At 42.5% G+C, this 27,033-nt stretch overlaps 1 protein-coding gene across 1 annotated transcript in view; it reads left to right on the top strand.

The window, feature by feature from the left end:
• The window catches only part of SPTLC1 (serine palmitoyltransferase long chain base subunit 1), a 78,567-nt gene that overhangs the window by 13,561 nt on the left and 37,973 nt on the right, over positions 1 to 27,033 (top strand). Inside the window, exons 4-7 of the mRNA XM_073671022.1 lie at positions 11,750 to 11,843; positions 15,018 to 15,090; positions 16,328 to 16,460; positions 21,636 to 21,765. Of these exons, the coding sequence (XP_073527123.1) occupies positions 11,750 to 11,843; positions 15,018 to 15,090; positions 16,328 to 16,460; positions 21,636 to 21,765 (430 nt within the window). The remainder of the gene's footprint in view (positions 1 to 11,749; positions 11,844 to 15,017; positions 15,091 to 16,327; positions 16,461 to 21,635; positions 21,766 to 27,033) is intronic.

The following is a 27,033-nucleotide window of genomic DNA, read 5'->3' as shown; positions in this document are numbered from 1 at the left end:
CAGTCTAGCTCCAGACAGAAGAACACATGGAGCCGTTACAGGTAAGAGGAGTGTATGGCGCCGGAGATCACGGTATGCATAGACACTGAATGCATGCCGCAATCTCCAACACCATACTTACATACTTACCTGACCGGGAGGAGCGTTGCCGCGGCACCTCTCTTCTCGCCGGAGACCGGGGCAGGAGTGAAGCCGTCGGAATCAGCGCATGCGCATAGCGCTATCCGGCACCATTTTACTGAAGACACATTTGCAGTGTCTTCAGCAAAATGACGCGGGGCACGCGCCACACTCCGGCGCCACACTCCTCCCCCGGCCTCCGGCAGAACAGAACACAGCAGTGCAGGAGCACAAAAAAGAAGGGCGAGTATAAGTGGGTTTTTTTTTTTGTATGTGTGCAGCGTGAAAGGGGTGAGGGGTACCACACATACCAGGATTGGGGGAGAGGGGGTGCCACGCATGCCAGGATTGGGGGGGCGAGGGGGTGCCACGCATACCAGGATTGGGGGGGCGAGGGGGTGCCACGCATACCAGGATTGGGGGGGCGAGGGGGTGCCACGCATACCAGCATTGGGGGGTGAGGGGAGGTGCCATGCATACCAGCATTGGGGATGAGGAGTACTATGCATACCAGGACAGGAATGCGGGGTACCATGCATAGCAGGATGATGGATGGGATGCCATGCATACCAGGATGAGGGGTGCCATGCATACCAGGATTGGGGGATGAGGGGTACCATACATACCAGGATAAGGGATGGGGTACCATGCATACCAGGATAAAGGATGGGGTACCATGCATACCAGGATAAGGGATGGGGTACCATGCATACCAGGATAAGAGATGGGGTGCCATGCATACCAGGATGAGTGATGGGGTACCATGCATACCAGGATAAAGGATGGGGTACCATGCATACCAGGATAAGGGATGGGGTACCATGCATACCAGGATAAAGGATGGGGTACCATGCATACCAGGATAAGGGATGGGGTACCATGCATACCAGGATAAGGGATGGGGTGCCATGCATACCAGGATGAGGGGTACCTTGCATACCAGGATGAGGGATGGAGTGCCATGCATACCAGGATTGAGGGATGAGGAGGCCATACATACCAGAATTGGGATGAGGGGTACCATACGTACCAGGATGAGGGATGCGGGGTCCTATGCATACCAGGATGAGGGATGGGGTGCCATGCTTACCTGGATGAGGGGGACCATGCATACCAGGATTGGGGATGAGGTGTACCATGCATACTAGGATTGGGGATGAGGAAGCCATGCCATACCAGGACGAGGGATTGGGTACCATACATACCAGGATTGGGGGATGAGGGGTGCCATACATACCAGGATTGGGATGAGGGGTGCCATGTATATCAAATTTATGATGAGGGGGCCATGCATACCAGGATGAGGGATGGGGTGCCATGCATACCAGGATGAGGGATGGGGTGCCATGCATACCAGGATTGGGGGTGAGGGCAGCACAGAACAGGATGGGGGAACAGGATTGGGCAGCACAAATACCAGGATGGGGGCAGCACATACCAGCACGGTAGACCATACACCAATAAAAATGCTCGCCACCCGGGCGTAGAACGGGCTCAATAGCTAGTTCTAAGGCTGTGTGCCCACTATGCGTTTAAGCGTTTCCGCAGGGGCAATTCCGCTGCAGAAACGCTTAAAAAGCGCTTGGTAGAAGGCCTGCCATGTTCCCCAATGATAATCCGCATGTGCTGTGCACATGCTGTGGAAATTTCCACTTCGGATTATCATTGTGGAAAAATCCGCAGCACTACCAATTATTTTGCGGAATTGCGGCGTTTTCGCCGCCATTGATTTGCATTGAATCGCTTAATATCCGCATCACTACATGTGCACATGCGTTTCAATGTGCGGATGGTACCCGGGTTTGGAGAAGAGGAGACTCTCATCCAGACCCGAGTACCATAGTACCTGTAAAAAAAGATTAAAATAAAAAAATATACATTATACTTGCCTTCTGATGGCCCGCGGTCTTCATAGTGATCCGTCTGGTGTCCTCGGCAGCTCGCGATGGTCTAAAAGGACCTGCCATGATGTCATTTAGTCATGTGACATCTGTCGCATGAACCATCACATGACTAAATGACGTCATGGAAGGTCCTTTTAGACCACCGGGCACACCGGACGGATCGGATAAGGACACCGGGGGCCATCAGAAGGTAAGTATAATATTTAATTTTTATTTTTTACCATTCTTTTACGGTCACACTATTTAAATCCATGCCGGTTGCATGGATTTACATAGTGTGACCAAGTTGTCAAGCACTTTCCAAGTGAAGCTAAAATCGCTTGGAAAGCGCTTGTCAACCTGCATGCAGAAATGCAAGTGAAGAACGCTTCACATCCGCATGTATTTGGCAGGAAAAACGCATGTACAATCCGCATGCGTTTTTTTCTGCCAGGGAGATGCAGAAACGCTCAGGTAAAATCCGGAGCATTTCTGCATCGTGGGCACATAGCCTAATAAAACCAGCTGACAGCGCCTGATGAAACCTCATTTTTCTACTATTGGAATTCATATGTTAAAGATGTACGTCCTTGTGTGTTAAGGATTTATGGCATCCCCACAGTATGTGACATAAATGACTCATGACAATGTATAGTATGTGGATGCAGAGTTCACCTGGATTATCCACTGCATTTCTATAGATCATAAACTCCAATACTCAGCAGCGGCCACAAAGCAAAGTTCGGAGCTGCGGTGTTCCACTCTGAACATTGCTCAGGTAGCGGGCTGCTGTAAACAGATAGCAGCCGATCGGTGGGACTACTAGATCTTCGTCTCCCACTTTGTTATTTAATATTTTAGTTACACACACACAAAACTGAGGGTGGTGTTTGGGAGTGGGCATTCTTTACCATCCTGGTCTTAATTACCAGAAAAGTTTGTCTGGTCACAGGGCTCGACTTCCCAGCTCTTATGTGTTGGCGTGGTTAAATTCCAGTGATATAATCTAATTCTAATTCTTAAGCACCAATACTTGGGTAAATTTTTTCTACACGTCAGGGATTTTGCCTTTTAGTCTTGAAAAATGAGATTTGGGCTGATCTACCAATGGCTCATTGTCTTTGAAGGGAACCTGTTACCAGAAAAAACGCTATTAGCCTGCACATATGTGGTTAATCTGCAGGTCAATAGCGTTACTAAACTGCCCGGCACCCACACTTAGCTGAACGCTGTCTGGAGAAAATTAACTTTCTTTCCTCAGCAACGTTCAGCAATTGGTCATGGGGGCGGCACCGGCGTGGGTTCGGTCACCGCTCTATGTACGGAGAGTGGCATCTGTAATTGCATCCCCGGCCCTGACTGACACTGGCTCTGCATTGGGGCCGGGGACGCAATTACAGCCGCCGCTCTGTATGGTCAGAGCGGTAATTGAACCCGTGCCACCGTCACCCCCCCCGTGACTGGAAGCCAAACGCTGCCAGGGGAATAAAGTTCATTTTCTCCCAACAGTGTTCAGCTAAGTGTGGCCGTGGGGCGCGTTAATAATGCTATTAACCTGCAGGTTAATAGCGTTTTTTTCTGGTGACAGGTTCCATTTAATAAAGCTGACAGGTCACTTTGTGCTAGTTTTCGGCATTATCTGCTTTTTTGGAACGGGCACAAAAAACGCAGTCGACCATATTTTTGTGCCTGCTTGAAAAAAATCGGGTACTGCATCTGCTTCAATAAAGTCAAGGGCTCAGTCGGAGGATACGCCAGAATTCAGTTTTTCAGGACTAAATATGAAAGCCCCAAAGGAGCCACTGACTTGTGACAAGGACATGATGTGAAACCCGTCTTATTGAGCCAGTTCGAGGTTCAAGTCCCCTAAGGAATTCGCAGGTTCAAATCCACTAAGGAAACTCAAGACATAAAGTGAAAAGTTTAAAATAAAAAAAAAAAAAATTGCCCCCCTTCCTTTTTCCTGGTTCAAAATGAAGAAATGTAGAAAATAAAAAAATAAACTTACAGTGCATTTAAGAAGTTTGCACACTCCTGATAAAATGCCAGTTTTTTTTGTCATATTAAAAAAAATCATACCAAGAAGAATCATTTCGGAACTTTTTCCACTTTAATGTCACCCTTAATCTGTACAGATCCATTGAGAAACAAACTGAACTAATTTTTGAGGGGAAACTAAAACTAAAATAATGTGGTTTCTTTAGTGTTAGCACCCTTTTATAATTGGAGATGTGGTTGTGTTCAGAATTAGCCAGTTGGCGTTGGAGTCAGCTGTCAGTCAGTGCCAGGGGCGAGGTTACAGTCACCGCTCACTATGCACTGAGCGGTTACTGAAGCAATGCCGGCCCACCCATATGACTGAAAGCCCGAGGCAGTCGGCAGGAATAAAGTTTGTTTCCTTGCGACAGCAGGGCTCTCGGTGCTGGCTCTCTTCAGAATGCTATTAACCTGCCGATTAACCCCATATCTGCAGTTTAATAGCATTTTTACATGGCAGGTTCCCTTTAAATAGTAGTCAATACACAGCTGCCATCAATTACACTGAACAGTGATTCTGATTAATCCAATGTAAAGATTAGGGGTAGTATTAGGATTTTCAAGACATTTTCTTAGCTGTATTTTACTGCAAAAGCCATGGTCCTTCAACTGCTTACAACACAGCAAAGGAATCTCATTGTTGAAATCAGGTGGGAGAATGGTACAAAATTATTTCTTAGGCATTAGATATACCATGGAACACCGTGAAGACTGTTATCAAGAAGTGACTTAACCCCTTTCTGACATTTGTGGTAATAGTACGTCATTGTGCCCTGGGCCTATTGGGCCAGGGACGTACTATTACGCAGAATGCGGTGCGATCGCCGCTGGGTGCCAGCTGATAGTCACAGCTGACACCCGATACTATGTGCCAGGAGCGTCCCGCACTGCTCCCGGCACATTAACCCCCAAAATTCTGCGATCGAAGTTGATCGCAGCATTCCAGTGGCAAGGGGAGGTAATCGCCGATATTTACCTTCTCTCCGGCGTCCCGCGCTGTCTGTGTGGGGTCCCGGTGGTTGTCATGGTGACCCGTTGTCGTCATAACGATATCTGGGTCACCAGACAGCAGGAAGTTGTTAGGTAGACCGTGCTCCGTGCGCGGTCTAACTAACTTGTGTGCAGGGCTGCCGCCTGCAAAGCATAGAGATGCTGCTGCAGCATTTCAATGCTATGCAATTGATCTGGGTGAAAAAAATGAAAATCCCATAGTGGGATAAAGAGTGTTAAAGTTAAAAAAGTATCAGAAAGTGTGTGTGTGTGTGTGTGTGTGTGTGTGTGTGTGTGTGTGTGTGTGTGTGTGTGTGCGTGTTTGGGGGGGGGGGGGGTTGTTAAAAATATATATATTAAAAAAAAAAAAAAATGGTAAAAAATAATCCCCAAAAAATAAAAATATATTGTACCCATGAACAAGTATTGTACTGAAAAAAAACAAAACAATAAAAGTACACATATTTGGTATCGCCGCGTCGGGAATGACCTGACCTATAAAACTTCCCCACTAGTTAACCCCTTTAGTGAACACGGTAAAAAAGAAAAAAAACGAAGCGAAAAACGATGCTTTATCATCATACCACCAAACAAAAATGGAATAAAACGCGATCAAAAAGAGAAATGTAAATAAAAATGGTACCGCTGAAAACGTCATCTTGTCCCTCAAAAAACAAGCCGCCATACAGCTCCATCAGCCGAAAAATAAGTTATAGCTCTCAGAAATATAAAACGATGCCAAAATTTTTTTTTTTTCTTTAAAATAGCTTTTATTGTGTAAAAGCGACAAAGCATAAAAAAGATATAAATGTGATACCGCTGTAAATGTACTGACCCGAAGAATAAAGCTACCATATCAATCTTAACACAGCAGAATGGTATAAAAAAAATGCCCAAAAAACAATTCCTGACATGTTGGTTTTTGTTTATTCTGCCTCCCAAAAATCGGAATAGAAAGTGATAAAAGAAGTCACGTTCTTGAAAATGGTACCAATAAAAATGTCCCCTTCCCCGTAAAAAACAAGCCGTGACATGACTCTGTCGGCCGAAATATGGAACAATTATAGCTCTCAAAATATGGCGATCCAAAAACTAGTCTTTGCAAAAAAAAAGCGTCTTCTAGTGTGTGACAGCTGTCAATCATAAAAACCCCATATGAATCTGGCATCGCTGTAATCGCACCGACCCGAAGAATAAAGTAATCTCATCACTTATACCGCACGAGGAAAGGCGTAAAAAGTAAACGCTAGGGTTAGGGTTGTGATTTTTTTTTCAAAAGTAAAGTAAAAAAATGACGATGATATGGCGATTAGTGTTGAGCGCAAGTGCTCGCTTCTTAAGCATGCACCAAGTATCGTGAGTGCTCGAGTGACATGCTTGAGTTTCCGCCCCATATGCTTTGCGGCCAAAAAAACCTCGCGGGGATTGCCTGTCATGCACGAGCGATCCCCGCATTTTTTTTGGGTGTCTAACAACCGTGAAACATGCGGGGCAGGGACTCGAGCATGTCACTCGAGCACCCGCGATACTTGGTGCATACCTAAGTACCCGATGCAAATTCAAATGGTGAGCACTTGCGCTCAAGACTAATGACAACTTATTCAATATGATGATCTAATGTTATCAATTTGTGTCGTACCTCTGGGTTCAAAATGTTCACTATACCCCTTGATAAATTCCTTGAGGGGTCTAGTTTCCAAAATGGGGTCACTTGTGGAGGGTTTCCACTATTTAGGCGCATCAGGGGCTCTCCAAACGCGACATGGCGTCCGCTCTCAATTCCCGGCAATTTTGCGTTCAAACAGTCACACAGTGCTCCTTCCCGTCTGAACTCTGCCGTGCGCCCAAACAGTGTATTTTCCCCACATATGGGGTATCTGCATACCCAGGAGAAATTGCACAACAGTTTTTGGGGTCTATTTTCTCCTCTTACCATTTTGAAAATAAAAAATTTGTGGCTAAAACATCATTTTTGTGGAAAAAGTTAGAATTTTTCATTTTTTTTATTTTCACGGCTCCATGTTATAAACTTCTGTGAAGCACCTGGGAGTTCAGGGTCCTCACCACACATCTAGATAAGTTCCCTGAGGGGTTTCGTTTCCAAAATGGTGTCACTTGTGGGGGATTTCCACTGTTTAGGTACATCAGGGGCTCTTCAAACGCAACATGGCGTCCGCTAATTATTCAAGCAAATTTTCCATTCAAAAAGTCAAATGGTGCCCCTTCCTTTCCGAACCCTGCCATGTTCCCAAACAGTGGTTTGTCCCCACATATGGGGTATTGGCGTGCTCAAGAGAAATTGCACAACAAATTTTGGGGTCCATTTTTTCCTGTTACCCCAATTTTTGTTATTTTTGCAAAGGTAATATTTTTGTGGGAAAAAAAAAAGAAATCCTTTTTTTTTCTTCCACATTCCAAAAATTCCTGTGAAGCACCTGAAGGGTTAATAAACTTCTTGAATGTGGTTTTGAGCACCTTGAGGGGTTCAGTTTTTAGAATGGTGTCACTGTTGGGTATTTTCTGTCATAAAGGCCCCTCAAAGTCACTTAGAATATGACGTGGTCCCTAAAAAATGGTTTTGTAAATTTTGTTGGAAAAATGAGAAATCACTGGTCAACTTTTAACCCTTAACTTCGTAAAACAAAAAAAAATTTGGTTCCAAAATTGTGCTGATGTGAAGTAGACATGTGGGAAATGTTATTTATTAATTATTTTGTGTGATATATCTCTCTGATTTAAGGACATAAAAATTCAAAGTTTGAAAATTGCGAAATTTTCAAGATTTTGGCCAAATTTCCGATTTTCTTCACAATTAAACGCAAGACATATCGAAGAACTTTTACCACTATCATGAATTACAATTTGTCACGAAAAAACAATCTCAGAATCCGTTGAAGCGTTCCAGAGTAATTACCTCATAAAGTGACAGTGGTCAGAATTGTAAAAATTGGCCTGGTCATTAACATGCAAAAACCACCCTTGGGGGTAAGGCTATGTGCCCACGATGCAGAAATGCTCCGGATTTTTTCCTGAGCGTTTCTGCATCTCCCTGACAGGAAAAAACGCATGCGGATTGTACATGCGGATTGTACATGCGTTTTCCTGCCAGGGACATGCGGAAATGGAGCGTTATTCACTGACATTTCCGCATGTGGATTGACAAGCGCTTTCCACGCGATTAGCAACACTTGGAAAGTGCTTGTGACAACTAGTTCACACTATATAAATCCATGCAAACTGCATGGATTTATATAGTGTGACCCGAGAGAGTGGTTAAAAATAAAAAAAATAAATTTACCCTCCGATGGCCCGCGCTGGCTTGCTTCGCTCGGTGCCGGCAGCGGTGGATTGAAAGACCTGCCGACGTCAGCGTCGCGTGACCCGTCACATGACTCTGACGTCAGCGCAGGTCCTTCAATCCACTGCAAAGTGCTGGGAAGCAAGTAGGAGCGCAGCGCGGGCCGACAGAAGGTAAATATACATTTATTTTTTTGTTTTATTCTTTTTTTTTTTTTTTACAGATTTTTTAATGGTACCTGGGTGTGGATGAGACTCTCCTCTCCTCTACACCCGGGTACCATCCGCACATTAGAACGCGCCAATAACGCAAGTACAGATGCAGTCTTGCGGAATTGGCGCGTTCTAATGCAAGTCAATGGCGGCAAAAAACACCGCATTTCCGCAAAATAATTGGTAGTGCTGCGTTTTTTTTCCGCAATGATAATCCGCAGCGGAAATTTCCGCAGCATCTGCACAGCACATGCGGATTATCATTGGGGAACATTGCTGCCCTTCTACCATGCATTTTTAATGCGTTTCTGCAGCTGCAGAAACGCATTAAAAATGCGTCGTGGGCACACAGCCTAAAGGGGTTAAAGGGAATCTGTTACCAGTTTTTTTTTCTACCTCATCTGAGCGCACCATAATAATAGGAAAAGAGACCCTGATTACAGCAATGTATCACTTAGTTTACTGGGTGCAGCAGTTGTGCCACAATCAAAGTTTTTAGTTGTGGTGGAGCTCAAAAGCTAATCTTGCCCACATGACAGCTTTCTGTGTACATTGTATATTGACAATGGGCTGCTTATCAGAGGAGGGACCTGTCTGGAACATTATCACTGCCTGGACTACAGCTCATGTGAGCAATCTCCCAGTGATAAAACATTCATTGTATTACACAACCTAAAAAGTGACACATTCCTGAAATATTTGTCTCAGTCTTTAACTCCTGCTGTCCTCGGATCACCTAGCAAAAACTTGCTGACAGGTTTCCTTTAAATTTGGCTCAGTGACATTATCTTTAACCAGACATCCCTTGAAATTGGATGAAAAGACAAGAAGAAAATTTATTCTGGAGGCTGCAAAGAGGCCTACAGCAACATCAAAGGAGCTACAGGAATTTGACAAGTACTGCAACCTCCTGTATTATTCATATGTCTGGCCTGTGGGGTAGGGTGGCAAGATGGAAGCCTTTTCTTACAAAGGAAATCATCCAAGCCCAGCTACATTTTGCCAAAAACCTACATCAAGTTTGACAAAAGCATGTGAGAAAGCGTGTTATGGTCTCATGAAACCAAGGTTGATCTTTTTGGACATAATTCCAAAAGGTATGTTTGATGCAAAGACAACACTGCTCATCACCAAAAGAATACCATACCTACAGCGAAGCATGGTGAAGCAGCATTTTGCTTTGGGTAGTTTTTTTTTCGGCAGTTGGAACTGGGGCTTTAGTCAAGGTGGAGGGAATTATGAACAGTTCCAAATATCAGCTAATTTTGCAACAAAACCTGATTTCTGCTAAAACAGATGAAGAACTTCACCTTAAGAATACCTCTTAATCAGCAAAAGAATGGCATCGCCAGAAGATCATAATTTTGGAATGGCCCAGTCAGAGCTTAAATCTGAATCCAATTGACAATCAATGGGTTGACCTGAAGAGTGCTCTGTACACAGGAGATGCCCTTACAGTCTGACAAATTCAGAAATGAATGGACAAAGAATGAATGTTGCCATAAATTCAAAGGGTACTTCAATTAAGTATTAGTATAATGTTCACACGTGCAGTATTTGGTCAGTATTTTACACCAGTATTTGTAAACCAAAATCAGTAGTGGGTGATAAATGCAGAAGTGGTGAGGTGTTTCTATTATACTTTACCTCTGATTGTTCCTTACCTGATTTTCGCTTACAAATACTGAACATGTGAACGTGGACTAGGGGTGTGCATATTTATTTGGGCAACCACATTATTTTAATTCTGTATTTTTCTTCTTCCACCCCAAAAGATTTCAATTTATTTTTCAGTTAAATTGTACTGATTGAAGGTGACCTTACCAGTGGAGAAAGCGCTTGGTATGATTCTTTTACATGACAAAAACAGGAATGTGTAGACATTTTAACATCCACTGTATTTGGTATCGCAACGCCTGTAAAAGTCTGATATTATCAAAATCTAAAAAAAAGTTTAATCAGTGTTAAATGCCGTAAAGAATAAAAAAATGTTAACTCCAAAATTTGTTGCTGTGCCTCCAACAAAAAAAAGCAAAAAACAAAAATCTATCATATGTCCTCTAAAATGCTATAAATAAAAACACCAGCTCGCCACACAGAAAACAATCTCATAGCTGCATTGATGGGGAATAAGAAAAAAGTTATGGGTCTCTGAAAATGACGTCCTAACAAATTTATTTATTTATTTTTTTGCGAAGTTCAGACTTTTTTTTTTAAACCGTTGAAATAGTAAAAAAAACAAACCTGAACTATGCATGTTACTTAACACTGTAACTGTATTGACTTGAAGAAACTTGTCATTGGGTCATTTTTATTTCACAATTAACGCTCTATAAATAAGAAAAATAGTAGGGAAAAATCCAGCAACTGCAGAAAGAAGTAAAAAAAAAAAATAAAATAATAATAAAACATCACATTTATTTGGCACGTTAAAACCAGAGGCATGAAAAAATACCCCGGGTCTGCGCGTTTTGAGCTGCTCTTTTTTTCATGTGTTTTTATAAATTTCCCTGGTTTTAACGTACCAAATAATAAATGTTTTTTTTTTTTCCTAAACTTTTTTCCGTGGTTGCTGGATTTTATTTCCCTCCTTTTTCTCATAGCTCCCATTGCCCACGACCCGGCCTGTAACTTCCTTGCACCGCCCCCATATTTATAGATTTCCTACACCACTGAGCTGATTTCAGTTTTTCTTTTTTGCTCTAGAAATTAAACAAAAAATGTCAAAATTGCGGCTAGATCACCATTCTGCAATTTTTTTTTTTGTCATTTTCTCTTACTTTATATGTTAAGATGAATGGGGTCATTCAAAACTACAACTTTTTTTGTCAGCAAAAAAAATAAAAGGTTATGGCTATTTAGAAAAGGAGAGGAAAAAATGAAAACACAAACCCTAATCTTCTTCCAGATGCCCCTACTGCTTCTCTTCCGGTGCTGCCCAGGTCTCCGTGATTCCCCTTCCGGCCAGACGGGCATGTTACTGCGTCACAGGTGTGATTGGTTTCACTGGTCAAGCTTACTATATGAAATATTCAGGGATAGAAAACCCCTATAAATTATCAGAATTGACAGCTAGGTTTACATAATTTGTCTGGAATGTGTTCTTTCGTTCTGAATTGGGTGTATTCTATTTTTATTTTAGGCTTCCAGGTGCTTTTAATTTGGAGCTTATATGATATCTCATTTTGATATGTATTTTTGTCTTGCAGCCCTCCAAGCCACAAGATTGTGGTCAATGGGAAAGAATGTATTAATTTTTCATCATTTAATTTTCTTGGCCTTCTTGATAACGATAGAGTTAAGGTTGGTAACCATCTCTGTTGTGCTCGATCTGTGTGTAAATATGACTTGAGTATAGTAATATTATTCCTGTACTCCCATCGCACAGTAAATGCTGCAAAATCTCATACAAATTGTTCTTTTGTTAATATTGACTGACACTGAGATCTTCCTTCCATGTGTCCTATGAGGTTTCAACATCCAATATCAGCTCTCCTGATCTCAGTCACCACTTCCCCTCCGCGACTGACCTGATTCTTGGCATCAAAATCCGACGGGGGGTGTGGTACGTGACTGCTGCAGCAATCGACTGATGGTGAGCGGCGGAATGACATGGCTGCAGCCTTCACGTGATTTCCCCCGCTGGATGTTGATTCCAGCACAGGAGCAAGGCTCCTCATAGAGGGGAGCACTATTTTTTTTCTTCTTTATATTGTCACCCATCACTGGGCCAAACAAAATTCAGTTAAAATGTAATGAAAACTCCCTTTGAGGAAGATTCACATTTTAAGGGGAAGATTTTGCTACCCCTTCTAAGAGCGGTATGATGTAGGGATAGAGACCCTGATTTCAACGGTTTTTCATTTACTGGGCTCCTTACTGAAGTTTTGATGAAATCACTGTTCTGCTCTTTAATTGGCAAAAACCTGGTGAGAAATTCCGTTTTAAATGTTTTCTGTCATCTCACTTAAAGAATATCAGGAGATGGTGGAAGTCTGTGTCCTGTGCCCCCTTGTACTTGGAAATCTTCCATTCAGCGCAATGTGGAACGGTTCTTGAAGGGAATGTGTTGTGGCAAAATTACCAGTTGTTTAAATTTAAGTTTTAATGTATTCAAAAAAGAGATGTTTTAATCTATATTTAAAAGAAATTGCGAAAATATTGCAATTCTACTCTGCAAGCTGGGTGTACACACCCAGATATATTGGTGCACTGCACATGTCCAGTGAGACAGCGTTGACAACACTCAGCCAGACATTATGAGTGTACGCACCCTGGCTTAATCGGCACCTTCTGCATGCCCAGGAAAGCAGTGGTGATGTAGGACTCAACCAGCCATAATGGGTGTATGGACCATAGCTTCATCTGCTCACTGTGCATGTCCAGGGAAGTAGTGGTGATATAGGACTCAACCAGCTGTTATTGTTGTATGGACCATGGATTTATTGACGCACGGTGCATGCCCAGGGAAGTAGCGGTGATGTAGGACTCAACCAGCCATTATGGGTGTATGGACCCTGGCTTAATCGCCACCCTCTGCATGCCCAGGGAAGTAGCGGTGATGTAGGACTCGGCCCGCAAATATGAGTGGCTGAAACCTTTGCCACTAATGCCTTTTTGGACATGTGCAGTACACCGATGAAGCCAAGGTGTGTACACCCATAATGGTTGGTTGAGTCCTACGTTACCGCGTCTCCCTGGAAATGCGCAATTCGCCGATAAGTCTGGGGTGTGTATGCCCACTTTAGAGAGCATTACCAGGTAGGCAAAGATTTGAAGAGAGCCGGTGGTGATTCTGGTTTTGCAAATTCTGTTACTCATGCCCACAGGGGTGTCATAATATGCTTAGTGGGACGATTAGGCTATGTGCCCACGATGCAGAACTTCTCTGGATTTTTTCCTGAGCGTTTCTGCATCTCCCTGGCAGAAAAAAACGCATGCGGATTGTGCATGCGGATTATACATGCGTTTTCCTGCCAGGGACAAGCTGGTGTGAAGTGTTCTTCACTTGCATTTCTGCATGCGGGTTGACAAGCGCTTTCCAGGCGATTTTAGCATCACTTGGAAAGTGCTTGACAACTTGGTCACACTATATAAATCCATGCAACCGGCATGGATTTATATAGTGTGACCCGAGAGAATGGTAAAAAATAAATATATACTTACCTTCTGATGGCCCCCGGTGTCCTTGTCTTGGCTTGCCGGCAGCTCGCGGTAGACTAAAGGACCTGCCGACGTCAGCGGTCGCGTGACCCGTCACATGTCTAAATGACGTCACCGCAGGTCCTTTTAGTCTACGCAAGCTGCCTGCAAGCCGAGACAAGGACACCGGGGGCCTTCAGAAAGTAAGTATAATGCATATTTTTTATTTTATTCTTTTTTTTTTTACAGGTACTATGGTACCCGGGTCCGGAGGAGAGTCTCCTGTCCTCCACAACCGGGTACCATCCGCACATTGGAACGCATGAAATCCGCATGTACAGATGCAGTGATGCGGATTCCATGCGGTTCAATGCAAGTCAATGGCCGCGATTCCGCAAAATAATTGGTAGTGCTGTGGATTTTTCCGCCATGATTATCCGCAGCGGAAATTTCCGCAGCATGTGCACAGCACATGCGGATTATCATTGGGGAACATGGCAGACCTTCTACCAAGCGTTTTTTAAGCATTTCTGGAGCGGAATTGCCACTGCGGAAATGCTTAAAAAACGCATAGTGGGCACACAGCCTAGTGTGGGGAACTTAGCACTCCTACAAATAATCACCCACTAATTAGCACATTGCCACCAAAGGGTGTACACAAAGCAATAAATACATTGTGGTAGTTTGGGAGAGCTGGGCAAGCTGTGAAATTTCCTTTAATATTCGGCTGATATTACTTTTCTGTAGTGGTCACCTCTCAGTAGTCATCTCCTTATCGTCATGATTATAGAATAAAACCATATGGATAGATGACACAGAATCACATCATTCACGATGGAGAAGGTAATGTCTACAGCTCGTTGCCCTCCCGCACAGATCAGAAAAATCTCCTATAGAAGTCCAAGACAGATCCTGTTGATTGCAATAATCTAAATGACTGGTGTAAAGCATGTCACTAAATGCTGATTAGAGATTGGCTGCCCCAATTAGGGTGCACAGAAAATGTCTGTACAAAATGTCATCAAAATGTAAAAACTATGAATCTGGTAAAAATAGATAAAAAAAAATATGTATCACTAGCCTGATTCAATTAATAAAAAAATAATATACTCACTTTAAATGGAGTTTGTCAGCAGGTTTTTGCCACATAATCTGGGAGCAGCATAATATAGGTGCAGAGACCCTGATCACTGAGATGCTTGTTGTTTCAATAAAATCTGCTCTGTATAACCCTGCCCCTAACCACTTCCATTTACAGAATCAATACAGAAAATATGTGACTATTTCTGTATGTAAGGGTTGATAATGAATGCAGCATTCTTGTGTTATTTTCAGAGTGCAGCATTGGCGTCACTTAGAAAGTATGGTGTTGGAACATGTGGTCCAAGAGGGTTTTATGGTACATTTGGTAAGTCCATTACTTGTGGGAGTAAAACGCTACATTTATATGGTCAGTATAAGCAGCTTTTGGGCTCCAATGCAAAATCAGCACCAGTTGAATATCAGGACCTTGCTGCACGTACCTGCTCTGCCTACTTATTGCACTCTTGCATTGCAGAAGGACAAATCCACATCTGTGATGCCCATGTGCTACTTAGGGCCTATGACAGAGGTTGTCATCTTCAAGAAGCCACTTTCTGGCATTGTGCTGAACACAACTATGTTTGTTTGCATTTATCACAATTATTTATTATGTCCTTTTTCCATTGGTTTCTTTGCTTTACTTGTCTGTGATACCTCGAGTGGCCATTAGAGGGCAGCCTTTTCCTATTATTCTGAACAGTGGAGACATCGTATTTATAGATTATTATATTTAGTATCTTCTACTACAGGGAATAACGGCAATTCCTACTTTGTCACAATTTATTTATTTTCCCGTAGTAGTGATTAGCGATGAGCGAATTGATTCGTAGGACCCTAGTGTAGCTGCTACATCAATATTCGGTGCCCCCTGGATGGGAGCTATGCGCACCTCCTTCTACTTGACAGAATCCCGAGCGCCTCTTCTGATTTGCAGGTCCACCACGACCTCTTCGTTGTGGTCTGACCCACACATGACATCGCTCTGGGCCTACAAATTAGAAATGGTGCTGAACACTCCAGAAAGTAGGAGGTGGTTCGCAGTGCTCCCCTCTGCTGGTCGCTGACTACTGATGTGACTGCTGTACCACAGTCCTCTAAATTGGTTCACTACTCTCTAGTAGTGATCCATTGGATGCTGTATTACCAAGCTATTCTAGAGATATGTCAAACATTATGATCTGTGTCGCTCCTTGGATCTATTGGTTGCTACCAAGAGCCAGAGGGGTGCGGCTCTCCATAAAGTGTTAATTTTGGAACATTGTTTATTTAAAGCGGTATTTTCAATTCAGAATGTTTGTAGCATATCCTTCTTGTAGATGGTAGTGGGGGGACCATGAAAACTCTCGTGCAGTTTTCTGGGACATCAATGCTCCAAGTTTAAAGAACAATGTGTGCTCTTGACAAAATGTGGAGATTCCATACAAACCCATTTCAAAGCTACCACTACTTCTTCAGACGTCTTTAGTTTAGGTTGCTTTATGGAGGATCTACATATGTCTGCCACATTTTTCTGTGGAAGTGGCTGACCACACTACTTAACTCCTTCACAAACTTTCTTGCAGATGTACATTTGGAACTAGAAGAAAGACTGGCAAAGTTTATGAGGACAGAAGAAGCAATCATTTATTCCTATGGATTTGCTACCATTGCAAGTGCTATTCCAGCTTACTCAAAACGGGGAGACATAGTGTTTGTGTAAGTACAGAGTATTTGTGGACTGTTATCATACTTCTACATCTTAATGTCCTGTTAGTAGTACTTCATAAGTACTTGGTTTAGTTCTTGGACATTTCATAAGGCTTTATGCAAAGAATTACATGGCCTAAAAGTGCTCACTTCCTCACTGCTGAATTGTGCTCTCCTACTGTAATCAGTGGGTGTTTTTGTGGTCTATTGTTTCAGATGACCTCCCTGCACACCTGTAGTCAGGTAGCATGGCTCTTTACACAGGTTGTTTAATTACCTATTTGTGGCGTATATCACTGGGATTGTTACAGTGATGACGAAACAACAAGGTTCGACTCTTTCTCCGATTTAGCTCTGTTGACTGACATTATTTTGGGGTTAAAATGGCTTTTAAGACATCTGACAAGTGTGGCAAACCTGATTCTTGTTAGACACTAGTCTTTATGCCCTTTTACATATATTTGGCATCTGTAGGCATGCTAGTGTATGCAAAACAAACATGACGTTTCTGCTTTTGATTAACATATGAACATTGTAGAATCAATTTGCCATCAGTGGATTTGATTATTACATGTGAGCTCTTGACTTTTTTCTGAAAATCCTAGTAATTCTCGTGGTTCTGCTCATGTGGCTAATTCTGTGTGTGACAAGGGAAACTTAAGACTCCTTGTCATTATTAACACTGGGGGTCCACAGATCTTAAAAGTTAGGCATTTTTGGGGATTAAAGGAGTATTCTCAAGTTGTCTTTCCTTAGGCTGTATGTATGCCCACAATGTGCTTTTGGTGAGTTTTTGATGATGCAGATTTTCTGCACCCATTAAGTAAAATAGGTTACTTGCATTTTTTCGAAAATACGCAGTGTAAAAAATTTACCAAAAACTCATCTTGGGAATATAGCCCTACAGTCTTCTTACTTCCTGGTTTGCAGTACGGAGGGCACTCCTACTTAAGTGGCATCTGGTGACCAGATGACCCAGGAGGTCCCTTCCAACTCTACCATTCTAGGATTCTTAAGTAGAACTGTAGTATGAGTAGAACTATAAAGCTCAGCACAAGTTTTGCTGTGACACATTCAACCGTCAGTATTTCGTATTGTAAAAAGTGGCTGGTATGTTAAGAGTTAACCTATCTCTTGGAATGTACTGCGCACTCAGACCAGGGTCTGGAGGTCAGGCTCAATGGTAATGAGCTGTACACCATAAAAGATAAAAACTGTAATTGCAGGCGATTGACGGCAGGGAGAAAATGTAAGTTAACTGCAAACTTTTTCATTTTCATGGGATCTTACTAATTACAACAAATTAAGATCTTGAGAACATTCCTTGAAGATATTTAAAGAGTGGGCATGATCAGTTGCCCAGATCTGAATGGTAAATGCGGTTAAGCCTGTGTCATTTTCTCTGTGACTTCTTAATGTTAATATTCTGTGTAACACGGGTTTACTGCTCTAGTAATGATGCCGCTTCCAGGAAGGGAAACCTTGCTGAGAGAAACCGTATCAATGGGTGATCTGACTAACGGTTCTAACCTGTATTTTCACTTTGTAACTCAATCCACATTTTCCTCGTTGCTAAATCATTTGGAGAGATCACTATTGCTCAAACAACAGTTAATGCATCTTAAAGGATCATTCAAAGGCTTCTGTCTTCCTCATCAGTTTACTTCCAAGCAAACCAAGTGAAGTCATATTGCTTTTGTTCCATAATTTGCTACTATTATACACACTTCCCTTTTGGTAAAGAAAAAAATATTTTGGATTTTGGAGGAGGTTAGTATTGGATCATTAGTAGAATGGAGAGCAGATTCATACCCATGACTACAAGGGTGCAGAGATAATGGTCTAACCCAGACACCAATTGACTGGCCCATCTTGCGCATAAAGTGAAAAGCACTATACATACAGTGCTGCTCACCATTATTGGCACCCCTTAATTTTTTTCAAAGACTATACAGTATCTTCAGAAATAAATGGAAATGTACCAAAGTTATATCCTCAGGATTTTTTAATTAGTGGTCCAAAGTAATACAACAATAAAACATTGTTTTTCAAATTCCATGTTGCAATTTCAAAGAAGAAACCGAGTAAACAGCATGTGCACCAAGATAGGCACCCCTAATTAATCCTTGGTTGCCCACCCTTTGGCATTGCAGACAGCCTTCAAACATTTCTTGTAGTCATCTATAAGCTTCTTGCACTTCTCTGCAGGAATTTTCTTCCATTCTTCTTTTGCAGTTTGTTCAAGCTCTTGAATGTTTTCAGGGTTCTTTTTCCCAATGGCAGATTTCAGCTTACCCCAAAGATTTTCAATGGGATTGAGGTCAGGACTCATTGCTGGCCATTTTAAAACAGTCCTATTTTGATTTTTCAACCATTCCTGTGAACTTTTGGATGTGTGATCCTCGATCTTCGACTCAAACCAAGTTTTCTTACACTGGATAGGACATTTCGCTCTAAAATCTCTTGATCGTTCTCTGATTTCATGATTCCTGTGATACGGTCAAGGCCTCCAGTACCAGATGCAGCAAAGCAACCCCACAGCATTATGGTTCCTCCACCATGCCTATCTGATGGTAAGGTGTTCATTTCCTTATAAGCTTCATTGCGCCGTCTGTAGCAAACTGTTGCTTTGCATTTCCAAATAGCTCTATTTTTGTTTCATCTGTCCACAGAACATTTTCCCAGAAGGATTGTGGTTTGTCAAGGTACTCTTTGGCAAAGATTAGTCATTCCTTTTTATGTCTTTTCTTCAGCAATGGTTTCTTCCCTGGCCTTCGCCCATAAAGCTCTGCTTGGTTTAGTGTGCGGCTTATGGTACTTGTTGAAACCATGACCCCAGACTGTTCCAGTCTGTCCTTCAGGTCTTTGGATGTTTGATGTGTTGTTTTTTTCCACCATTCGCACCAATGTTTGCAGACCTCTCTTGTCAATTTTCCTCTTTCCCCCACGTCCAGGGAGTTTCTTGACGGTTCAATGCTTGACACGCTTCTTAATAACATTGCGCACTGTTGAACCTGGAATACCAAGGTCTTTGGAGATGGCCTTATAACCTTTGGAAGTCTTGTTTGGTAATGGCAGTTCTGATGTCCTCAGACAGCTCCTTTGTCTTCATCATTGTGGCAAAGGAACGGGGCCTACCATGTGGCTTTTTAAAACACTGAAGTCATCATTCATTGGCTAATTCATGTCACATGGGCACTGACGATCACAGGAAAATCTCTTTTGTGATTTACCACAGGCGAGTCAAAATGTGTTTCCATACTAACTGTAAGGCTGCGTTCACACATTGCGTATTTTTCACACGCGCGTATTTTCCTGCAGTTTTTACCTGCGTTTTTTTTACGCAGGTAAAAACTGCACCTCCATTCACACACTGCGTTTTTTCCTGCGTTTTTTTACGCAGGTGCAGGAGAAATGAAGTGTGAGGAGCATGGACACCTGTATGTAATGTAATGTATGTGTCTGTATGTGTAATGTAATGTAATGTATGTGTCTGTGTGTCCTGTCTGTGTCTATGTGTCGTGTGTGAGTGTCCTCCTAGCAGTGTACGTACAGACAGCTTCTGGCTGCAGTACATACACTGCTTTAAAAGAAAAAAACTATGGATACTCACCTATCCGATGGATGGGAGAGGCGTCCGGTCCGGTCCCGCGGCTTCCAGCGTCTGCCATGAAGCGATCAGCTGACTGTCAGGTGACCGGCTTGTAAATCAGCTGACCGGAAGCCGGTTACAAGCCGGTAAGCTACAGTCAGCCGAACGGTTCTCCGGCAGATGCTGGAAGCCGCGGGACCGGAGCGGACGCCTCTCCCATCCATCGGATAGGTGAGTATCCATAGTTTCTCCTGCGCCTCCATAAAAAAGCTCTGGAATTACGCAGTGTATGAACAACGCTGCGTAATTCCATCGCTTATAATGGGCACAATATCGGAGAAAGCACAGGAGGCAGCTGCGTAAAGAATTGACATGTAAATTCTTTACGCAGCTGCGCTTTCGCTCTACGTAAAATAACACCGTGTCTGAACGGCAAAGTGAATTTCCAATTCACTTTGCTGGCAGACACAAGGCACATTGCGTATTTTCGCGCGCGCTTTTTAAAATACGCAATGTGTGAACGCAGCCCAAAGGGTGCCAATACCAGTGACACAGCAAGGTTTAGATTTCTATATTTTTCCCTCCCATTGTTTTTAGTTTTAAATTATTGTTTATCATTTGCTCTTTTGTATTTAACACAAATGCTCTATGCAAAAAAACTGTTTCACTTGATTCATTTTTTTCAGGAGATATTCCACATTATGTACTTAAACTTCATGGGCGGCAATAACGATGAGCGGGACTGTAACATGAAGGGTTTTTGGTTCAGCTTTTCCATCAGGGATTTATAATGTGTTTAATTTATCGCTTTCTGCTGGTAGAATTTCTTCAGAAATGAATGGAAATTCCCTCCAAGTCTACACTGACAGCGGGGCACCCAGGCCTTTTTCTAGAGGTAGATGCAGGTGCTATTGGTGCTCCTAGTTCACAGCTATGGGATGGTAGCATGCTTTTCTAGACTGATGTTTTTTGCCTCTCGAGCGTTGAGAAGTTTGTGTGTAGTTCTGAGCTGCAGCGTCTGCAGTTTTCTATGGAAGCGTGTCCTTTGCCTCTTGTTTTTCTTTCTTACATTGTAGCGTGCCCTTTTATTACTGGAGTGCAGCTGTGACGCTCTGGGGCAAAGTTATTATTTTTATTTATATATGACTGAAACCATGTGTGCAGATCCGTTCACTCTAAACCCCCAAATATATTTTAATATAGACTGATACTGATCCAGTGCAGGGAGAGAAGTGAACTGGTGGAAGCTGTAAGCTGCCAAAAAACTTTACATTCCCTAGCTTTAATATAAAAGTTTACTAGAATAGACAAAGTGTAGGTTCAAGGTGCAAAGTTGGATCTGTTGTGTTTTCAGATCACTGCTTTTCATGCACTTGGTTGACCCACATACGGTTTCTGACATCACCATGAATCACAATTAGCATTGTTTATAGCAGTTTTTCATAGATTATAAGAGGCTTGATTAATGATCTGATGAAATTTACACGGGGGTGGTTCTATATTTCACATTAAATGTGTTGTAAGTCTGGGGAACCATAGTACAGCCAAGGAGCTTATGCTATTGTAAGTGGTGTCCTTCTTTCTGTTCCCAGGGATGAAGCTGCATGCTTTGCTATTCAGAAGGGGCTTCAAGCATCAAGAAGCAACATCAAGTACTTCAGACATAACGATATGAGTGACTTGGAGCGATTGTTAAAGGAGCAGGAACTAGAAGATCAAAAGGTAAATAATTATGTGTTATAAATAATTTTGTGATGGCTAATGTACAATTGGCCAAGAAGAGTTGAACTTGATGGACCTATGTCTTTTTTTCAAGCTATGTTAATAACTCACTAAAATTACCAGCTAAGCATAATGTTTCCACAAATCTACTTAATTAGAAATGTAAAAAAAAGCTATTTATTTGGACTTCAAGAGAATCCTCACAATTCATATTTGTTATATTTAACATCTCTTTGATTTGTACCTCTTTGTGCCTATGTCCTGCTTTGCTCACGTTCTGATACATTAGTGCCCGTTCTGGTGTACAATGGTTAGTAAAGCCATTTTTTTTGAAACATAACAAAAATGTAGGATCTAGGTGTATAATTCATGTGGGTGCTTCTTGCCAAAAACTGGGAGTAATGTGTTGTAAAATTTGCATGGTAATTGGCTGTTTGACTCTCTACCTGGGCTATAGACCTAGACTTTTTATCTTGCCACAAAAAAAAAAAAAAAAAAAAATCTGAGTTATTGCTGGCCATGGGAATGTATTAAAGGGGTTGCCCCTTTTCAGATAATGTTCGGCCCAAGTTTGCTAAAAAGCAACAAACTGTGCTATACTAGTCTTCCCTGGGTCTCCACTGCTGATCACGGCTTCCTTCATTGGCTATGGCCCTGACTTGACATCAAAAGCGCCGCAGCCAGTCATTGAGCTCATATACTTTAAAGGGAACCTGTCACCAAGTTTTTCCCATATGAGGTAAGGCCAGTACCTGTAAGCCCTAATATACAGCATTCTATAATGCTGTACAGTACAGACCAAAAGTTTGGACACACCTTCTCATTTAAAGATTTTTCTGTATTTTCATGACTATGAAAATTGTACATTCACACTGAAGGCATCAAAACTATGAATTAACACATGTGGAATTATATACTTAACAAAAAAGTGTGAAACAACTGAAAATATGTCTTATATTCTAGGTTCTTCAAAGTAGCCACCTTTTGCTTTGATGACTGCTTTGCACACTCTTGGCATTCTCTTGATGAGCTTCAAGAGGTAGTCACCGGAAATGGTTTTCACTTCACAGGTGTGCCCTGTCAGGTTTAATAAGTGGGATTTCTTGCCTTATAAATGGGGTTGGGACCATCAGTTGTGTTGTGCAGAAGTCTGGTGGATACACAACTGATAGTCCTACTGAATAGACTGTTAGCTGCTTTTTTCTTGCCATAATACAAATTCTAAGTAAAGAAAAACGAGTGGCCATCATTACTTTAAGAAATGAAGGTCAGTCAGTGCGAAAAATTGGGAAAACTTTGAAAGTGTCCCCAAGTGCAGTTGCAAAAACCATCAATCGCTACAAAGAAACTGGCTCACATGAGGACTGCCCAAGGAAAGGAAGACCAAGAGTCACCTCTGCTTATGAGGATAAGTTTATCCGAGTCACCAGCCTCAGAAATCACAGGTTAACAGCAGCTCAGATTAGAGTTCTAGGAGCAGACACATCTACAACAACTGTTAAGAGGAGACTTTGTGCAGCAGGCCTTCATGGTAAAATAGCTGCTAGGAAACCACTGCTAAGGACAGGCAACAAGCAGAAGAGACTTGTTTGGGCTAAAGAACACAAGTAATGGACATTAGACCAGTGGAAATCTGTGCTTTGGTCTGATGAGTCCAAATTTGAGATCTTTGGTTCCAACCACCGTGTCTTTGTGCGACGCAGAAAAGGTGAACGGATGGACTCTACATGCCTGTTTCCCACCGTGAAGCATGGAGGAGGAGGTGTGATGGTGTGGGGGTGCTTTGCTGGTGACACTGTTGGGGATTTATTCAAAATTGAAGGCATATTGAACCAGCATGGCTACCACAGCATCTTGCAGCGGCATGCTATTCCATCCGGTTTGCGTTTAGTTGGACCATCATTTATTTTTCAACAGGACAATGACCCCAAACACACCTCCAGACTGTGTAAGGGCTATTTGACCAAGAAGGAGAGAGATGGGGTGCTACGCCAGATGACCTGGCCTCCACAGTCACCAGACCTGAACCCAATCGAGATGGTTTGGGGTGAGCTGGACCGCATAGTGAAGGCAAAAGGGCCAACAAGTGCTAAGCATCTCTGGGAACTCCTTCAAGATTGTTGGAAGACCATTTCCGGTGACTACCTCTTGAAGCTCATCAAGAGAATGCCAAGAGTGTGCAAAGCAGTCATCAAAGCAAAAGGTGGCTATTTTGAAGAACCTAGAATATAAGACATATTTTCAGTTGTTTCACACTTTTTTGTTAAGTATATAATTCCACATGTGTTAATTCATAGTTTTGATGCCTTCAGTCTGAATGTACAATTTTCATAGTCATGAAAATACAGAAAAATCTTTAAATGAGGTGTGTCCAAACTTTTGGTCTGTACTGTATATATGCCTCCAATCCTGTCTGCAAGACCAGAAAAACACCTTATATTATATTTGTCTACGGGGTGGTCCGCTCCGATGGGCGTCGCTGGTCTGCCTCATCTCTTCTTGCTATCGCCATCCTCCTTTTGCTTCCTGTGGATGACTCGTCCTACATCATCCACACAGTGTCCAGCATCGTGCTCCTGCGCAGGCGTACTTTTTCCTGCCTTGCTGAAGGCAGAGCAAAGTACTGCAGTGCACATGCGGAGGAAAAGGTCAAAGAGTGCCGGCACATGCACACTGCACTACTTTACTCTGCCCTGTGTTGGACACCGTGTGGATGACGTAGGACGCGTTATCGACAGAAAACAGAGAAGGAGGGAATTGCAAGAAGAGAGAAGGTGCCGGATCCAGACCAATGACACCTATCGGACCGGACTGCCCCGTAGGTGAGTATAATAAAAGGTGTTTTTCTTGTCTTGCAGGCCACATTATACAATGCTGTAGGGCTTACAGGTACTGGCCTTACCTCATATGGGAAAAACCTGCTGACAGGTTCCCTTTAAAGTTTGGCTGGGGACCAGAGCCAAAGACGAGACTATTCTGGCTCTGCCCCCAGTCGGCTTTTGCCAGTGCTGCTCCAGATATTTGACATGTCTGTCAATCACCTACAGCATCTCAGGGAGGAGCCAGCCAGGAGTAGAACAAAAATAGTTTTGTCTGGTTGTGTGTTGTTTGTGGGGATATAATGGGAGCAGTTCATCACTGTGCTCAGTAATAGGGGCAGTAAGTTGTGCACCTTACAGTGGTGACCATAGATAGACATGTCTATGTAAGACTTTTCATTGTGCTCCTGTATGTAGATTAAAGTCACTGTCTACTTGCCAGCCAGCTAGAGTAATGGGTGATGTTTTGAGCTAAACTTAGATTTGGTCGTAAATCGGCTTTAAAGAGTCCATATTGGACTAATGTAGCCCAAATTCACTGATATCAACTTGTTCAGCTGACCATCTAATATGTATGGGATCACCAGGCAATTTATTGTTGAGGGAAATATTGATCCAGCATGTCTGATTTTGGACTGCCAATATTATCTCTGAGCTGCCATTACACACGGCAATGGCTCTCTTAGTGAACACAGCCATCTCCGACAAGCTGTCCTATCGGCCAAACCATTGTTTGTGTGAAAGCCATCTAATGTGTATGGCAGGCTTAAGAGAGGATATATAAGGGTTTAACCACGCTCACTGATGGATTCACTGTTAACTCATTCTGGTGTTTATGTAGAAGCCAAAATGTATACAGTTAAAACCAGAAGTTTACATACTATATAAAAAGACACATATGCATGTTTTTCTCAATATCTGACATTAAATCAGAATAAACCTTTCCTGTTTTAGGTCACTTAGGATTACTACAATTTTTAATATTTGACAAATGCCAGAATGAGAGAGAAATGTTTTAAGGCATTTTTATTACTTACTGCAAAGTGAAAAGTTTGTCAGAAGTTTCATTAGTATTTGGTACCATTACCCTTAAACTGAATGATTTGGGTCAAACGTTTGGGATAACCTTCCACAAGCTTCTCACAATAGTTTGTCGGAACTTGAGCCCATTCCTCCTGACAAAACTGGTGTAACTGATCTAGGTTTGTAGGTCGCCTTGCTCGCACCTGCCTTTTCAACTGTGCCCATAAATTTTCAATAGGATTGAGATCAGGGCTTTGTGATGGCCACTCCAAAAAAATGGACTTTGTTATCCTTTACCATTTTGGCAGTATGCTTCAGGTCATTGTCCATTTGGAAGACCCATTTCCACCCAAGCTTTAACTTCCTGGCAGATGCCTTGAGATGTTGCTTCAGTATTGCCACATAATCTTCTTTTCTCATTATGCCATCTAGTTTGTGAAGTGCACCAGTCCAGCCAGCAAAACAACCCCACATCATGATGCTACCACCCCCGTGTTTCACAGTTGGGATGGTGTTCTTAGGCTTCCAAGCTTCACCCTTTTTCCTCCAAGCGTAGCGATGGTTATTATGCCCAAAAAGTTCAATTTTAGTTTCATCAGACCACAGGACATGTCTCCAATAATTAAGGTCTTTGTTCCGGTGTACAATTTGCAAACATTAATCTGGCTTTTTTATGTTTCTTTTGGAGTAATGGGTTCTTCCTGGCAGAGTGGCCTTTCAGCCTATGTTGATACAGTACTTGTCTCACTGTGGATATTGACACAATCTTACCAGCTGCCGTCATCATCTTCACAATGACATTTGCTTTTGTCCTTGGGTTGATATGCACATGTCGGACCAAAGCATATTCATCTCTGGGACATAGAACCCGTCTCCTTCCTGAGCGGTATGATGGCTGGACATTCCCATCTTGTTTGTACTTGCGTATAATTGTTTGTACAGATGAACGAGGCGCCTTCAGGTATCTTGAAATTGTACTCAAGGAGGAGCCAGATTTGTGCAAGTCCACAATTCTCTTCCTGATATCTTGGCTAACTTCTTTAGACTTTCCCATGATGCTACACAAAGAAGCAGTGTATTTCAGGTGCGTGTTAAAATACATCCACAGGTGTTTCTCTGATTAACTCAGATGTTGCCATAAAACCAAAATCAGAAGCTTCCAAACACATGACATCATCATATGGACAGTCCAGAATTGTTTAAAGTCATAGTAATATTCGTGTATGTAAACTTTTGACTTTGCAGTAAGTAATAAAAATGCCTTAAAACATTCTCTCCCTTTCTCTCTCTCCCTCTCTCTCTCTCTCTCTCTCTCTCCCTCTCTCCCTCTCTCTCTCCCTCTCTCTCTCCCTCTCTCTCTCTCCCTCTCTCCCTCTCTCTCTCTCCCCCTCTCTCTCTCCCCTCTCTCTCCCCCTCTCTCTCTCCC

Source organism: Phyllobates terribilis, unplaced genomic scaffold (genome assembly GCF_046119375.1).
Source record: "Phyllobates terribilis strain yellow unplaced genomic scaffold, ASM4611937v1 Scaffold_1__5_contigs__length_1240528914, whole genome shotgun sequence".
In the NCBI taxonomy this organism is placed as follows: Eukaryota; Metazoa; Chordata; class Amphibia; order Anura; family Dendrobatidae; genus Phyllobates; species Phyllobates terribilis.
Note: the sequence above shows the minus strand (reverse complement) of the source record. Positions and strands in the feature narration are given on the sequence as shown.